Source organism: Amphiura filiformis, chromosome 1 (genome assembly GCF_039555335.1).
Source record: "Amphiura filiformis chromosome 1, Afil_fr2py, whole genome shotgun sequence".
Classification (NCBI taxonomy): domain Eukaryota; kingdom Metazoa; phylum Echinodermata; class Ophiuroidea; order Amphilepidida; family Amphiuridae; genus Amphiura; species Amphiura filiformis.
The window spans coordinates 55,509,416-55,528,392 of record NC_092628.1 but is presented as its reverse complement, the minus strand read 5'-3'; the positions used below and the strand labels follow the sequence as shown (position 1 = coordinate 55,528,392).

At 37.4% G+C, this 18,977-nt stretch overlaps 1 protein-coding gene across 1 annotated transcript; it reads right to left on the bottom strand.

Moving 5' to 3' along the window:
- Window positions 1-1,757: 1,757 nt before the first annotated feature.
- Window positions 1,758-18,625, bottom strand: LOC140149156 (beclin 1-associated autophagy-related key regulator-like). Its single transcript, XM_072171350.1, has 11 exons — window positions 18,430-18,625; window positions 18,239-18,301; window positions 14,064-14,106; window positions 11,986-12,067; window positions 9,780-9,878; window positions 9,228-9,360; window positions 7,849-8,054; window positions 6,038-6,191; window positions 4,942-5,035; window positions 4,294-4,379; window positions 1,758-3,240 (listed from the first exon to the last, which is right to left on the bottom strand). Exons 1-11 carry the CDS (start codon window positions 18,615-18,617, stop codon window positions 2,862-2,864), a joined length of 1,527 nt encoding a protein of 508 aa, XP_072027451.1. The 5' UTR covers window positions 18,618-18,625; the 3' UTR covers window positions 1,758-2,861.
- Between the last annotated feature and the right edge of the window lie 352 nt (window positions 18,626-18,977).

The window sequence follows — 18,977 nt, the reverse complement described above, 5'->3', positions numbered from 1 at the left end:
GTATATGGGCTCCCTTGACATAACTGGAATTTAAGGTACAAACTAAAAGTGCCCTCCAGTAAAAATCCAACCGGTAAATAAGGGCACCGACCCTTAATTCTTGTTTGGATTTTCAGAGGAGGGAGCTCTTTATTTGTACTATAATTTAAATTAGGCTATATTTGAAATACAGCCCAAGGAAAAGGAGCCCATGTGTTTGTTTATCACTTGTCGCACCTTAAAAATTCATGTAACATAGTTTATAGCAGTATATCTAAATATGTTATTTGTGAAATGTGAGTTAGCAAGTCAAATCTAACATGATCATATTTAATATAAGTTGTTGGAATTCACTGTGAGGAGTATGAATTATTATAGTTCTAAGGTAAGATGATTCAGTAAAACAACATTGAGAGTCTATCGCTACTTCAGATGGAGTCATTTCTTTTCTCAACATAATCACTACCATGTTGAAGAAAACTTTTGGATCTATCAAATGTACTTGTTAAAGCTTGTTTGTTGCTCTAGTGATGAAACTTTTGATCTTGCTTTTCTCTTGTCAGTGATAACTTAGGCTTACTTAATTGTAGCCGAAAGGTACATACAAATAGAAGTAGCCATCAGTTATGCTTTTCACTCATTTTTATAAATTACTGACTTTTAGAGCTAATTTTAACTTTAACGTTGAAAGTCCTCTGACATTTGAGCTTATCTGAAATATTATATGGTTAATTTTAAAACTCTCTCCATGCAGGTGTCAACTGCAGATGACAAGTTTCAAAATAATTTGAAAAATTTAATAAATTCAGAATTGTAAGATTTCATGACCATATTTGGAATCACCATGGAAATGCATTAAAATAAGTACCACCAAGCATAGTATTAGTTCAGTGGTCTTGAGATAGCTCAAGATTTTGAGGAAAATATCTCAAAACTTGGGACTTGTTATGTTGAACTCATTATGTTGAACCTGTTTACTTCCCATTTTAATGTACCCAATAGTGTTATTTCTCATTCAGACAAAGAATCAAACGTACCAATTATTTCTCTTCTCAACATAACCACTGCCGTTTTGAAGAAAACTTCTCGGACGCCTCCTTCATAAATACGTTTACTGCTCGATTGCTTGTGATCACTATTTTGAGGAAACTTAATCATTGCCTAAAGGTAGATACAAAAAGAAGTAGCCATCAGCACTGCTTTTCTCTCATTTATATCAATTTTTGACACTTGGAGGTAATTTTAACTTGATGGTTGATGACAGTCTCGTGACAGCTCCATCTGAAATAGTACATGGTCAATTTAACTTATGCCAAGGTTAATAATACACATGTGTTACTTTTCAGATACAAAGGAAAAAAAAAAAAGGGGGTTGAAAAAACGTCATGGACATTGTAACCTTTGTTTGCTTATTTGTGTTTAGAGTGAGGGAACTTTCTATTTCTTTAATAAATAAATTTAATTTCAAATTGGAAAAGAATCATCATTGGCAACTTGTACACTGAAGAAATGGCATGGTTGATTCTGTCGATTCACAATACGATGCGCTGCCAGCGGTTGCCCTTGCTAGTCCAATTTTTTACCTTCAGGGTCGACATGCGAGAGTGATAATAATAATGTTGCAAACAGCTCTAGGAAGGTTTCTGTGTGATCAATAGATAGAAAATGGATCTACTATAATTGTAAATTACTGTGTGTATTGTAATATTGTATATTGACATTTAAACACACACAATGACATTATGTTCCTGTGTTGTATTTGTATTACGCAGGCTTTGGATGTCGACATTTTCCCATTATGCACTGCCTATTTTGACCTCTCCCCCAGCAAACGCTGGAGGCGCATCGTATTATGAATCGACCAAATTAATTTACACTATAAAGACTTCCAGAGCTCCAGTTCAAATAACAGCTACAAACCTTGTATCTTGTTTTACCATAGTATTGTTTACCATGTTTATTATAACACGTAAAATGATCAAGAAATATGTTAAGAAAATAAAACTGATTTGAATCACAACATTGCAGTTCATTAATTTCATTATACATTTCAATTAATAATAATTAAATATCTAATTAATTTACAAGTCAATTACAAGCTACCATTAAACTGTACTGCACCATTTACCCTTGGTGACATTAACAGTGGTATTCCATTTGTCCCCAATGGTATAGCCAATTGTATCCTGCTTGTCCTTCTTGAGCCATATCCACATATCATGGTCCGAAGCAGCATATTCAGCATTTTATCCTCAGTCAATTACTGTGTTTATATGCAATAAATTAAATAATTATTATCATTTCCGTATCAGCCGCTGAATTATTCAGTTTCTTCAGAATAAACAAGCCGGTTGCGACGGTTGGTGGAGAGATGATTTATTCAAACATTTGTTATTATGCATTCAATGAACTTTATAGACACAAGGTTTTAATTGATTTGTCAAAAACTGATTTCGTTGTAAGAAATTATCACAAATATAATTTTTTTTACATTATCGTGCCTAACATGTGTCATATTTCCTACAGCAAGATACTTTTATTTCTGTCATCTTATTTCAGCTTCAGGGCAGTAAAAATTGGAGTTCACCAACTATTTCAAACCACAATAACTGGTGCCAAATAATATTATATAGCTTATTAAACTTGGCTTGAATAGATTTTTAAATTTGTCATCAAATTTAGAATCTTTGACAAACAACCTGTCAGGTCTAGCAAAATGAAAATACATTTCTTTCATATCTTAGAAGCATTATCAGGTATTTAAATAAACAATTAAATCTGTGTGTCAAAGTAATTGAATGTGTATCAATACAATTACAACATCGCAACTCTTGTCAAATCTAGAGCAAATACACCACTGCTATCTCAACCATCACCTATCATCACCTTTTGTCCACCTGACTTGTAGCAGTTCGCCATAATGACATCACTGATGCAGCAGCAGATGACATAAGTCCACCACCAACGTGAGAGGCTGTAGATGCACCCATTGTACCTTGAGAGTCCCCACTCTCCCATGGTTCAGGTGTGAGGGCGCTTGTATCAGGTGAGTCACTTTGTGGTTCAAGTTGCGATGGAATAGAAGGAATGGATGGTACTAGTGCAGCTTGGACAGTTTCCCATTCTTCTTGTTCTGCCGACCCATCACTGTCATCTTCTAACAATGAGTCAGAATCATCATTGGTGTCCGATTCACTTGGTAGGATACCAGGAGTGTGAACGGAGTCTAGTAGATCACAGTGTACATCAAAATGTTGTGTTCTATGGCATCGGAAATAAAAATCAAGACATTGGTTGTTATATGGATGTTCAAGAAGGAGTTGATGCTAACATTTTATACTATTTCCATATGTAGAATATCAGGTCAATATTATACTACCCTACAACTTGGTTGTTTGATGGGATCATTTATTAGTTTTTCAAACAAAACATCATGTACAACCAAATTTTAGGCTTAAACAGCTAAAAGTGATATCATGCGAATGTATAAAGATGCTTTTGAGTCATTCTCAACTTTAATTTCCCCTCTTTTACAAAGTTATTCACTTTTATACTATTTTTTAAAGCTTTTTCGGATATAAAATGTATCTATTAATGACAAAATTGGTGGCGCTATTTAGTAACTGGAAATTACTCTTTCAAGCTTTTAATACAAATAATTCCTTTTATTGTTTGATAAAATATGTTTATAAAATTTCCTTGTGGCTTGTTTCACCTATTCAAGCTGTTTAATGGCAGTATTAATCACCTAACCCTTGCAAATAAAGAAATATGATTTAGGATAAATAGCGCCATCTATAGTTTGCATTAGTTAATAATGAAGCCAATTCTATATACATCAAACAGCCGTGACAAGCCTACTTTCCACAACTGTTTATGTTTCATGTATAAATTATTGGGAACAAATTTCACATGGTGAGGACAAGCTAGGGGTATCCCACTACATTATGTAGGATATGGAGACAGTCACTCTCTAAAGATAAAACCCTGGTAACTTCAGGGATGTACAGTAACACCAGCCTAACAGCTAAGTGTAATTGCAAATTTACATGGATGGCTGATTGGTAGCAGTAAAACCACATCCTCAAATCAGTACCAAAAGTATGAACCAGACGTTTGATGGATTCAAAGATTAGCAGATGAATGGGCACCCAGATCAGCTGCCATAAGGTATCATTCATTAAAATAGGATGACCTAACAAGATGGGGATGGACTGAAAACAAGTTTTGAAAAGCACACGTCAATTCATATGAAATCTGTCAAAACAGATTTTTCAAACTCTAAGGTGAAATGAGCTGAGAGGGGATTCTTACCTTCCTAGATCTGAGTTGTCAGGAGATACTAGTGTAAGCAGGTTTCTCAGGGTGTAGTGAGGGTGTAGATTCTCAACATCAACATTCTAAGGTGCAAACATAATAACAGATTGTGCTTAATAATATTAGCTAAACTAAGTACTTATGGTTTTAAATATGCTGGTTTATTACTCACATCTGAAATCATATTGAGAGATTAAATAAACAACCCAGCATACCCTAATAAAACTTTACTGAAAGATTTTAATATATTTCATATACATTACAAGCATTCAAGAGCTAACATAACCTATAAAGCAAACATGGAGATATTACACATTTGTCTCAATTTAAAACTTTTACCTCTGAGGCAAAGGAAGATAGCAATGTCTTATTTGCTTTGAGCACTGGTCACATGAAGATTAAGCCTTTTGCTTGTTGAATAGATCCCTATGCAGCTAGCTATCCCTCAGCTTTGAGATTTACTTAAGAAACCTTGTAGCTCATCCCTGGTATACCTCATGATTTTTTAAAATACATTTTCACACATAAACCCTATTCCACAGCTTTATTTTATATACAATCACTCAGTTTTATTTAAGCTATCTTAGTAAATTTCAGTTTGAAGAATCTTCATGTGGAGGGAAATCTGCTTGGTTTCTTACTAACCTGGCTAAAACATAGGTATAATACATTGATGTTTAGTTTCTCCACAGCTCTGCTGAATTCACCTGGACCAAGAGTTTCTTTGATGCAAAAAGTACTACAGAAACAAACGGATGAAAGAAAAAATATAAGTTTTACTTGTGTTGTAAGGCCCACCTTAGGGCTCCTGGTGGGGTCTAGGGTCAATGCCCCGGTGGGGATTCAGGGGGAAGCATCCCTGGAAGTTTTTGGATTAGAACCTTTTTATATTGTTTTGGATGGATATCCTTACAAGTTACATAGGTAAAATATAGACTTTTTCACCCTTTTGAAGTCAAAGAATTTTGCTAACTTCACATTTCAATCGCTAATGACACATGACTGAACACTGACCAATGAACCGTAAGTAATAAATCGTCGGTCGCAACACATAATGGCGTAGAGCGATTTTCCAAATTTTCCGTTTCACATAGTGGCGTATAGGTTCCGAGCTAGCTATTATCCAATAATAGTTCTTCCTGGTTAACTGGTAAAGATACAGTTTAATAGTTTGAACCTTAATCGTCAATTTCAAATGGAATCGGGCCACTGAGAGATAACAGTAGAGGGGTATTGACTCCTTTACTAGTGGCATATCCTTCAAAAACGTTTTGCTCGGAGACATATTTTTTCCTTCACGTACGCCACTATGTGTTGCGGCCGACGAAATGATCCAGCTCATTGGTCAGATGTCAATCTTTTGTCACTGACAATGAGAGTATGAGCTATAGTAAAAATGTCATTTGAATGAACAAAGCTGCCACCAGCTGTATACGATCATATGTCACATATTTCAAAATACAACAAGAATGCATGACCATGGATACAATAATGAAACTACTAACCATAATTGTGTGAGTTGGTATGGTTGGATTCACTTCTGCATTATGCACACCCTAGCATCACACAGTGTACACAGACAATCATCACACTGTTGGCAGCTGTGTTCATTCAAATTTCTACTTTAGCCTACACTTGGCTAATGTATTTAGACCACTTACATAACTTTTTTCCCTCATTGAAACATGCTAGGGATACACAAACATGGTTCTGTAATTATGCAAGTTAATGAACTACTTACCTATATTGTAATCTTTTTGGTAGCACAATTCCTAGATAGTAAGCTATAAGTGAAACCATTTGTGTGGTATAGCATAGTGCCCCACTCATCTGGTGCCCTGCATTGTGTAGATCTAATTCAGTGTCTGGAGCTCTAGGGCCTTCCTCATGGGTAACTGAGGGAAATAAAAGATAAGGCATCAATGGCCATGGTTAGCCTGGATGTCATACACTTTCCTGTTATCTGAGTTGGAAGACCAAAATATAAACAAATCTGTTGGAAAAAACTTTCAACTAGTAGCTGTCACCCGCAGCCCAGTTATGGATCAGCAATCATGTTCACTGATAGGACTCAAACCAGCAATGATGAAAGGCCACTTCACTGACCACTGCATACACACCATATTGTTGGCAACAGTATCAACCTAGCCAGTATGCAAACATTAACAGTACGTATACCAGCTTTCATGGTCGGGGCAGGGCAAATATTTGGAGCAAAGATGAAAAAATTTCAAATTCCCCGGTTGCATCATTTTGACCCGGTACTATCGGTGGGATATATACATATACCGTAACCACTCGGGTATAAGCCCACCTTCAGGTATAAGCCCACCCCCTATTTTTCAAAACATTCTGGGAACAAGGGTGCACTCGGCTATAAGCCCAGTACTAAATTTTGGCCAAGTTCTTAAATCAAATCAATGCTTTTCTCTCACATTTAAGAACAAATATCAGTTGATAATTAACATTCCACACTTACAAATTTTAAGAAATTGACATAGATGATAGAAATTACTGGTACATTGGGCATATACAAATGGGGATGATTTTTCTTATTTCTAAATTCAAGTACTAGCCCCTCCCCGGTTATAAGCCCACTCCCATTTTTGAAGTGAAATCTGCCACCTAGGGGGGTGGGCTTATACCCGAGTGGTTATGGTATATACCTTTTTTTAGAGAAACTGTACATGTAAAGTTCACACTTCAAAAAAAGGGCTTTATAGGGACGATGTGCAATAATTTGGTATTTTACACTATTTGGGGGGTGGGGGAGGACAGGCTCCTTACCCCTTTTCTTTTCCTTTGCCTTCCCAATTTTGTTTTTCAATTTTTGTCAGGGGGCACTCTGCCCCTCCCATAATCCATAATGCATACTTCTTAACAAATATTTTGTTAATTTTTTGGCATATTTGTAATGTTTGTGCATGTTAGCTTACACCTTTATGGAATGAGTCAAATTGGCAGTGTTTGCATGAAAGCTAATTATAAACGTTTAAGATAGCAAGATAGCCAATGTCTTGCCCCTGGCATTCCATTCTTTTTCCAAATTATTTAGGTCTTTCCTAGGTGGGATGGTTCTAGAGGTGAATTTACACCTGTTTATCCCAGCCTATTCGCTGGTCTTTTAACATGTTTTTTTTTTTTTTTAAGCTTTTATATTAATATTTTTCAAAATTTTGATGTGCAATAATTATATATGTACCAGTGATGAAGTCTAATAAATAAATAAAATAAATAAATCTAAGTAAGATAGCAAGTGGGTTTTCTGTAATTTTACCTCATTATTTCAGCTTAAAATTGATAGAAAATCTTTGTGAAAGAATACACACAATTTGACAGAAATTTTATATTATGGCTTAAATTATAGTAATTATAAAGGACCTTTCCTTTGCATGCTATTGACCATCTCAGATTTTTGTGTGAAATTGAACAGAACTTATTGCCCAATTCTACCTTGGAAAAATCTGATTGCATAATTTATCTTCTGTGAAAATATTCATTTGATTTCCCCCCTACCCTCCTATATGTTCCAGCACATTCCACTGTACCTACCTAGTGTTGTATAAGATGAATAATCGCCATTGGCAGGAAGACAAACTTCTGAATGTACTACGCTGTATTGCACTTCATGACTATTTTCTGTGTACACCCATCTACCCCGTACATAGGCAGTTCGTCTGGCTTCAGCAATCAATGCTGCAACTAATTCGTCATCTTCATCTACATCTGCGGCAGCTTCTGATTGTTGCTGAGGGTCACTGTTGACAAAAAAAATTAACGATATTGCATAACATACTGTATATTGTTGCAATTGTTGTGTTTTGTGTGAGTGTGCATAATGAATACAGGGTCCCGGCTGCCTGGATGAGCAAATAATGAATACACACATGGTTCTTATGCACTGTTTTTTGCTCTCCATCACGGCCTTGGCTAGCCACCCCTATGCCCATCATTTTGTTGTTGATAACATCTTTTAAGTAGATCAAATTTATAATAAAACATATAAACATATTTGAAGTCTTTGAACCCCTTAATATAATAGGCAGTGATAGTCAGCTTCATGCTTGAAAGGTAGGGCAATTAATAATAATAAATTTTTGATTTTATAGAGCACATTTTACCAGAGGGTTCAAAGCACTGTAATTTCGCTGCCACTGGTGAACCATCAGAATCAGATCGCATCAACTACGCCGGTTGCAGCTGCCAGGGTTTCAAATTTGAGGAGAACCCGAGAACCGGTTCTCCTGAAGGTTCTCGCTGGATTACAACTAGGAGAACCAAAATTGGTTCTCATAAGCTTCCAAGTCTCAGATCGCATGTTGTGTTATATTTTACCTTTCTGCAGCAGAAATATGATAGTGCAGGGTGATATATTAATTGTATTCATAAATTATTGCTCTGGTAGTTAATCTGCATCATCATCTATCCCTTGTTCCATGGTAAAAATTAAATCAGTGACAAAGGAAACAGTGGCCGATTGGTCAGATGAACTTAGAACTAGTTTTAAGTTTGAGTATTGTTGTGAAAGGGTAGTGAAAGCAACATGCATTGTCTATCAGAAAAAAAAGGTTACCTATTTTTCTCAATATTTTGCAGGAATCAGAAGCCTGGTTTTGATGAGAACCGAAGGTTCTCGCAAGAGCCCTTTGCGAGAACCTAAACAGGTTCCCGCAATTGATTGCGAATTTGAACCCCAGCGACCACGCCACAAACATATCCGTACTTAAATTGTAACATCCACCAATTATCTGTGCAGTTCTCCAATTCCATTGGGTGAAGGAAGTTTTTGATAACCAAAAAACTTATCACCGATTTTAAAAGCAGGAGGAAACCGGAGATCCCGGAGAATACCTGCGGTATAGCCATTTTGGATGGGCAAGATTTAACATACAAATATTAATAAAACTTCTCACAAGGCCATCATGTCTCACCTTTTGACTATTTCAGACACCGGAAATATATAGGTAATGAGATCCTGTATTCTGCTTTTCCGTAATTCACATAACTTCTCTTCTTTATTGTCTAAAGATTCTCTTCGGCTGCTTATAGAATTCTTGCTTTGATCTGTATGAGCCAAAAAATATAGTTTGAGGTTAGAATAACACAAGGCAAAATTAATTCAGCTGTAGAATATAAAAACAGTCACCAATGAGAACACTGATTCAGTGCCATAGCCAGCTTTTCGAGATCTGGTGGGCACTAAAAGTGAAAATGTACTGACAGCTTGCAAAAGATTTTTACATTTTTTGAAAGGGCGTCCTTCAAAATTCCCAGAATTACTTTACCAGGAACATTGCATGCCAATTGTGCGAAAATGCGCAATTTTAATACTAGAGTAAGCCAATTTGAAGTAAATTTGGTTTTACTCAGACCACAAATCAGAGAATTCCTTTACTGGCACATGACGAAATATTACTACGGGTCGCGATGCAGCATTCTCCTGGCACACACTTTTGATTATGCCATCATATTGATTTACTTACCAATATACTTCTGAATCTTGTCTACTTTCTGTCTGTGGACTTTGGCCCTGTACTCATCTCGTTTTATACGCTCCTTCAATTCGCGTAGCTTCTCCTCATCTAAAATCAAAAGAAATATATAGTTTTTATGCTTGCAACATCTGCAGATTATGTTGTTTGATGTGTTTTGGTGGACAGCAGGTGCACCCTACAGTGTATGTTACTTGCTTACTAAGTTACTTACTAACCTTTTGGTCTTAATTACTGAACATGTTCATCAGAACTGTTATGAAACATAAAATCGGATTATTTCTTACTTCTAGTCCAATAAACAGTACTCACTGTGTAGTGGACGTTTTGATGTTGTGACGAACTTCTGTGTACCACTGATGCTGATGGTTGCTTAGCAACGTGGTTGCCAGTTCTCTTTCCAAGAAGATCGTCAAACACATGACTGAGAATGTATTGCCCTCGTCCCTGTTCATATTCATATATTCATGGAACATCTGGAAGAGGCAGCCATTGCTACAGCGCCCATGAATTGTAAACCCAAGCTCTGGAAACGATATGTTGATGACATATTGGAAGTAGTCAACAAAGATGCCGTTTTACCGATTACAAACCACCTCAACGAAATCGACGATACCAACTCAATCAAGTTCACCTTCGAGGAAGAAAAAGATGGGAAAATCCCTTTTCTTGATACGTTGATTGTTAAGCGCGAGGACGGCACTGTCAAGTTATTAGTGTATCGCAAGGCCACTCACACTGACCAGTATCTGAATTTAAGCCGCACCATCCTCTGCATCAGAAACTGGGAGTGATAAGAACACTTATGGACAGAAAAGACAAGATCATTACAGAAGACAAAGATAAGGAAGAAGAAGAAGAAAACATCAAAAAAGTGCTTCACACATGTAGTTATCCGCCATGGACTATTGACAGAGTCAAAACGCAAATGGGAACCCCCAAAGAGAAGAAAAGCAACAAGAAAGATGATAACAGCTAGTCGAGGGGTCTTGTCGTAATTCCCTATGTAGAGGGTGTCTCCGAACGCATCGCTAGAACTTTCAAAAGTTACAACATCGCCTCTTCTATGAAACCCCATTGTTCCCTAAGGAATATGTTAGTTCACCCGAAGGATAAGCGGGACCCTGAGAACACCACGGATGTCATCTACGCGATTCCTTGTAAGAACTGTGACTCAACATATGTAGGTGAAACTGGAAGAAAGTTCCGTAAGCGAATGGAGGAACACCGGGCAGAAGCGGAAAAGGCAGGGGCTAATGTGCGGACTCGCGCGGTTAATAAGGCATCCCAAACCATTGTCAATAAATCGGCCATCACAGACCATGTGCAGGAGAACGACCATATCATAGACTGGGAAGAGGCTAAGGTAGTAGGTAAAGAGGCAGATAGTTACAAGCGGTGGATTAAGGAGGCGATACAAATCAGAAAACAGGAGACCATCATGAACAGGGACGAGGGGCAATACATTCTCAGTTATGTGTTTGACGATCTTCTTGGAAAGAGAACTGGCAACCACGTTGCTAAGCAACCATCAGCATCAGTGGTACACAGAAGTTCGTCACAACATCAATAGTGTAGAAAAAGATGTCTGGTAGACATCGAAACGTCCACAGTGAGTACTGTGTATTGGACTAGAAGTAAGAAATAATCCGATTTTACTTTTGGTCTTAATTTTTATTCAATTATTTATCGAAATTGTGTAATGAATAATTGGACAAACATGAATCACATACTAAGGATACAAAAACAGACAGGTTGAAAGTAAGGGGTGGCGCAATAATTATGTGTACCCCTGGGGTGGTGAATTATAGGGGGGAGGGCAAAGATTTTTTGGCAGGCCAAAAGGGGGGGGGGCAAGCATTTTCTGGCAGGTCGAAAGGGGGGTCAAGCGATTTTTGTCACAGATATTTTGGGCACCATCTCTATATTACGCCCTAAAAAGGTGTAGGAAAACGTTAGGAATACATTCAAATATGCAAAATTTCCTGCTCGCTGCGCTCGCATTATATGATAAGACAATTTAAGGTTTTAAATTCAGGTTCCCAAAAATCTTGCATGTGTAAGGGGGGGGGCAAAGATTTTTTGGCACAGCCAAAGGGGGGGCAAGCGATTTTTGGCAGACCATTTTGAGAATTCACCACCCGGGGTACACATAATTATTGCACCACCCCTAAAATTGATAGCATTTTCAACCTACCTGTGCTTCGACTGGCAATGTTTTCTTCTACTGCTTGCTCAGCCCACTGAATTCTATCTTTCATTAATGACATTTCCCATTTCTGCAAATTGAAATAATATTAGTATTTTTATACCATTCAGCAAATTACTTCAGCGGTGTTTGTCTGCTCTGTCTGATTATCACATACAAAGAACTAGGTCACGCGTTGCTACACAGCGTGACCAGCTAATTGAAAAAAAAATGAGGTGCCGATGTGATGATGATGTGATTCAAGTAGCCAATCAGAACCACACTTCCGTAATAAATTGCGCCAAATTGAAAACTACAGGGTGTCCCAAAAAAAACACATTGCGCCTCTTTTCTCCTATTTCTGAAAAGTTGATCAAATATATTTTGGTATGTAAAGAAACCTTCAATCGTTAGCTTTAATAAACCAAAACAATTATTTCAATCGGCTCATAACTTTTGAAGATATGTCCTTTTAAAGAAATGTATCCGTTTTTCACTCTGTCCACGGAGGAGGTTTGGCTACTTCAAACATTGAAAAGTGCATATACCATGCATGAATATAAAACATTCCTCGATGATAACTTTATAAAATAACAACTTTATTTAAGGGAATGGGCTTTACCGGTGGGCTTATGGGTTATGGATTTTGTTAAGTGTCATTAATTTGGGCGAAAATTAATGTGGGATGGGACTTCTTTTGCTATACTTGCAATTACTTATGTTTTTCTCGTTTCTTGCTTTCTTTTTATTGACAACATAAGTAATTTCTCTTTTTGGAATAAAAGGTAGCCCTGAAAAGGGCTGTTTAGTTTGTCTTTGGTTCTTTTGAAATGAGTTTACTGTGCTGCTCTGCCCTCTACCTGGTTCCCTCCGTGACGAATACATGTTTCAGCCCTAGTTCTCATTGCATTAATTGCGTTATGTACCATCCTTAAGGCCTTGTCGCCGGGTACTTGCGAATGCAGCAGTATACGGGGTTGCGAAGATGTTTGAAGCTAGCTGGTGATCCTCGCTTATAGTGAATGCTTTCCCAAGACTAATGCTATTATCTATCCATGTCATTAACCATGTGTTTCGTTTAAATCTTTGATGTAGCCAAACCTCATCCGTGGACAGAGTGAAAAACTGGTACATTTCTTAAAGAGGGCATATCTTCAAAAATTGTGAGCCGATTGAAAGAATCGTTTTGGTTTATTAAAGCTAACGATTTAGGGTGTCTTTACATACCAAAATATATTTAATCAACGTTTCAGAAATAGGAGAAAAAGAGGGCGCAATGTGGGGCCTCTTTTTTTTGGGACACCCTGTATAGTATTTGGAAATGGATCTAATATGACAATGGCATACTACAGTATTCAACCTAATTAGCACTTGTGCATTTGAGTCAATCATTTTTGGGAGAAGGGAGACTTAAAATGATGACATGAATGGGGAATTTATTCACAATACATTGTATCTGAAGTTAAAATTAGTCACAAGGTGTTTTGACATTTTACCAATTTTATTGGGTCATGCGCTTGGACAGATGAAGAAAAAATTGTAGAGGTAGTTGTAATCTCAAATATGATACATGCTGTTTTTCCCCAATCTTCCAATACCAACTTCATCAAACTGACTCTACTCTTGATGAGGATGGACTGATTTGTTTGATACATAGTTTTGCAAATATTGAGTTTTAAACAGTCTTCGAATTAACTCACGGCACCCATGGCATCCTGTGGGTGCCCATCCCCATTCCCCACTGCCGTAATGCCATCAAAATATGTCCTTTACCAACGGCAATCACTTGCCGTGCCCTCTAATGAAGTTGTCGTCGGTGCCCCAGACCTGCACCTCAATTATAAAATCATCTATCAGACTTGGTGCCCTTCTCAAATTTTCAACAGTTGCCATGATGCCCTCTTGAAATATTACAAACTGCCATGCTGCCTTGCCTTTTCAGTGAAAATCTAAGGCAATTATCTACTTGCCCTAAAAAGTTGCTGTGCCCCTTCAGATCCTTAATTCGAGGGCTGGTTTTATACTCTGGCAAATTGTGAAGGTGATTTTAACTTTTTAGCTATAGTGATGAGCGATTAAAAACTTACCTTTTCAGCGATGGCAGCACTATGTTGCAGCTTGGTTGAGAGTCTAAAACAAGTACAAAGTGAAAGGCATTGTCAGCGTTTTAAAATTTGTCAGGGAAAGAGAGAAAACAGCAGTGCTAAAAAAGTGTTCAAACTCCATTGAAATTGTGAGTTGCTGTAACTTGTAAGGGGCTGTGCAATAATTATTTTCCCCGGGGTAAAATTTCAAACGGCCCGCCAAAAATCGCTTGCCCCCCCTCTCGGCCTGCCAAAATCGCTTGCCCCCCCCCTCTCGGCCCGCCAAAAAATCTTTGCCCCCCCCCCCTTACACATGCCAAATTTTTGGGATCCCAATTTTCAAACCTTAAATGGTCTAGATATATGTTACTGCGCCGCATCAACAGCAGGAAAATTTGCATATTAAAGCGTTTCCGCACTGTTTTCCTAAGCCTTTTTAGAGCGTTTTATTTAAAAGGCACCCCATGAATGTGTGCCAAAATCGCTTGTCCCCCCCCTCTCGGCTGGCCAAAATTGCTTGCCCCCCTTTCAGCTCGCCAAAAATGTCTTGCCCCCCAATTTTACCCTCCCCCAGGGCTCATAATTATTGCACAGCCCCTAAGTGTATGAATGGCTGTAGACTAGCTCCTCTAACATTAATTGGATGAGATCAGATCGACAGCCTCATGCCCCCAATTTATCCTATCAAAATGGCAATTTCAGAATAACAGTACAGGAGAAATTTTTCTCATAATCCCAGTGAAATTTTATGCCTGATACACTAGTATTTTGTTTTGATGATTGTAAAAGAAAAAGTGAGAAAATGTGATAGGCTCATCCCTCTTCAGTGGTTACCAACCATACTGTTCTATGGGCTATTGTGAAACACATTTTTGCTTCTAATATATAAACCACTAGCACTATTAGCACTCAAAACCTGACTATTTTAGTACCTAGCACTAAACAAAATACTAATTTACTATGAAAAAATTGACCACCCCTAAAACTAAAATATACATTTCACTAAGTTAGAGGAAGGATTGTTTGAGAACTCTTGGCATGAATTTGCTGAGTGATGGGCCTACTCACCGATGAGCTTCACATTTGAGGCTAGAGACTGTTGCATTAGAAATCTAGTCAGATTTACTAAAGCATGACATGTAAAGCAATGGAAGTTCAGAAGTAAAGACAGCCGAGAACGACAAGGCGATTGCATCAAAATTTTTGATTAAAAAATGTTGCTAAAAATTGCACTTCAACACAATTTTGGACTGTTCAAAATAGGCTTGGTCTTTATTCAAATTAAAGATACAGTTGACTCATCAAAATAACTTTCATTCAAATTTCAATATTTAAAACAGAAGAAATAACATCTGTTGCAAAACATATCTGTTCAAGTTGAAGATAGAGTCCTCACATAAAAGAAGGAAGGCCTAAATATATTAAATTCTTACTAATACTGGTATAAAGTTTTCCTTTCGAAATATGAATTCTGATTTTGTGAATCTATGATCATGTGATCATGGTGATATCACATTTGCATATTTTAATTGGAAGTGTTTCTGTACTGTTTTTCTAAGGCTAAGCCCATTAATGCGTTCTAGTACTGCAAATAGTAGAGTGTTTTATTTTTTAAAAGGCATCTAATGAAGATGAGACAGAAGTCAACATCAGCAAGTAGGGCACAGTGTCGACATCCTGTATTATAAATATTTTTCCCTGCAACTTAATACTCTGTTGGTGAGCGACGGGCGATTTGTATTTCACCGAACGCAAGAAGGACGGGCGATTGATATTTCACCGAACGGGCGATTGGTATTTCACCGAACGCAAGAAAAGGAATCCTATCTGATTGGCTAGAAATCGATTGCTAGATCGCTCAGTGGTGAAGTACAAACTCAAAATGTAGAGATGTACTTAGTATTCAATTCTATTTAAATCAATATTCTATTATTGACGCAGATAAAGAAAGTTGCATAGTGTCTCGATATGTGCATTGTATTAATATAGACTTGGATCTGAGCTGAATGGGTTATACGTATGATTGTAATTCTCAAACAGTTGAATATATCACATTTTTAATGTACAATTTAAAAATTGTTACACTGAAAATGCAGTAAAATATATCCACAGCAAACAGCAACTTGGGCATTTACATTTCACACACCCTTAAATGGGATTACCATATATTCATCACATGGTTTTAAAGAAAGTTTACAAAGTTCTTGGGATGCTTCAAAGAAATTTGCAGCAATGTTCCACACAGACAAAGCAGACTGCTTACTTAGGCCTGGTTCGTCCCCTATTAGAGTACACAGGGGGGTTTGTGATCCATACACAGTGAAGAACATGCATAGGATCGAAAGTGTTCAAAGAAGAGCCGCCCGTTTTGTGTCAAATAATTATAACTGGAGAGAAAGTGTCACTAAAATGTTGGGAGAACTTCAGTGGGATTCACTAGCAGACAGAAGGGAAGTCAACAGATTACATCTTTTCAAGCAGATGGTTGAGGAGGAGATCGCAATTCCACATTCACTTGTGAACCCGCATCCGCGCAGAGGGGGGAGAACTACTCATTCAAAAGCCATGGCTAAACCAATCACCAAGACCAACATGTATAAATATTCATTCATTCCCCACACCATACAAAGTTGGAACAGTTTGCCCGAGCATATCATCAGCATTGGGGGGAAAGATAGCTTCAAAGCAGCCGCCATGGACTTCATTAAAAATTAATTCGACCACTCTAACCTCCTGTAGCAGTAATGGACGCTTGCGTCAGTAGCTACAGCCCCACACATGTAGATGATGTACATGTAGATGCAATCATCACTGATTAGTGTATTGAATTTCCAGTTAGTGTATTGAAAACAAAACCTGGGTTTTACCTGACAACAAATCATATTTTTCTTGTAATGGCAACATCATATATATATGGGGTACTGCACATGCGCAAATCGTAAAAACATGTAGAATATCAACTCTGTGGTATCTCATATCGTGTACATGTAAATGGTATGCTTAGCCCGAGTCGCTTGGCCTATCTCGAACAAAATCGCCATGCGTAGCTGTTGAAAAACGAGAGGATTAGCCATACTATCACAGCAATTTTTGACACAAAGATAATAGGGATGATGACGCTGTGTAGGGCACAGTGTCGACACCCTGTATTATAAAGATTTTTTCCCCTGCAATGCATCACATCTTAATACTCCGTTGCTAGCGACGGGCTATTGGTATTTCACCGAACACAAGAAAAGGAGTCCTATCTGATTGGCTAGAAATCGATCGCTAGATCGCTCAGTGGTTAAGTACAAACTCAAAATTTATTCAATTCTATTGAAATCAATATTCTATTATTGACACAGATAAAAAAAGTTATATAGTGACTCGATATGTGCATTGTGTTATAGACTTGTGATTTAATATTCTAGACAGCACCTGGATCTTAGCTGAAATGCCTAAATGGGCTACACATGTTCCTTTATATTTATTGTAATTCTCAAACAGTTGAATATATCACAATTTTGATGAATGATTTAAAATTCGTTATGGATAAAATGCAGTAAAATATATCCACAGCAATCAGCAAATGAGCAATCGCCATAATGTATTGCATTTCCAGTTTAAGTGTATCGAAAACAAAACCTGGGTTTTACCTGGCAACAAATCAAATTTTCTTGTAATGGCAACATCATACTGGGTACTGAGTATGCGAAAATCGTAAAAACGTATAGAATAGAAACTCTGTGGTATCTCATATAGCTTAGCCTGAGTCACTCGGGCCGGCCTATCTCGAACAAAATCGGCATGCATAGCTGTTGAAAAACGAAAGGATTCACCGCACTATCACGGCAATTTTTGACACAAAGATATTATAGGGATGATGACGCTGTGTAGGGTACTGGTACATCTCGCGACTCGCATGATGTGCTCGCAGCCTCGCAGGTGCTCGCATAGTATAGATGAATGCATGAATGATGAATGTGTGCCAAAAATTGCTTACCCGGCCGCTCCCTGCTTAATTATGGCCCAGCCCCTGAGTCTAGTATGATTTTTGATTCCATTTATTTTCAAAGCTTTTTGGGTTCTTTCTGTGGTGAATCACCATCTATTTTTAGAAATGACTCTGCAGCAAATTCAAAGTAGCTCGAATGACCTCATGACTTCATAGCATAGACTTGTATAGCTTAACTTACTTTTCATAGAGTTTTAACCGTTCTTTTCGTAGCCTGTTGAGTCTTTGGAGTTTCTCTGCATACCTGTCAATTAAGTAAGAAAGGCAAAACAGCCTGAGTGTTCAGTTTGCAGTAATTTATTATGACGGATGACGCAGATACGGTAATTAGAGAATGACATAAAAAAAATGACGGCAAAAGATTTTACATACCTTTCTGGGTTTCTCCCATTCGAATGCGTAAAATTTCCCTTTTCAACACATTTTTGACAAGTAAATGGCTTCCTTGTCATGAAACAGAGAGGACATCGTTCCACGGCGATGGTAAGACCGCCAAATGGAGGCACAAACCGAGCATATTCATCATCGTTTCTCGTTACATCGTCGGACAATTCTGCCATTTTACTCTTGCAATATTTGTAAAAGGACCGTCGAGTTCGTGAATAACATTTTATTTTATATAGCAAGTTCAAAATTCACATAGTAATTGTATCCTAAAAGCAACGAAACTTTAACATCACAAAAAAATTATTTTAAAATATTTTAAATTTATTTATTTAAATGAAACTGCATTATAAGGATTTAAATTGATGTATTGTAAACTTCCCAAGCCGTCAAATATAAGTTAGCGCGAACAGCTTGATATAATGTTTCTAAATTTATTATTATGGTGCATTGTGGGATTTGTTTTGCACAGCTGATTTCACGGGTCAACGTACTTTGTGTATTATTAAATAACATTGCGGTCATCTCCGCACTCG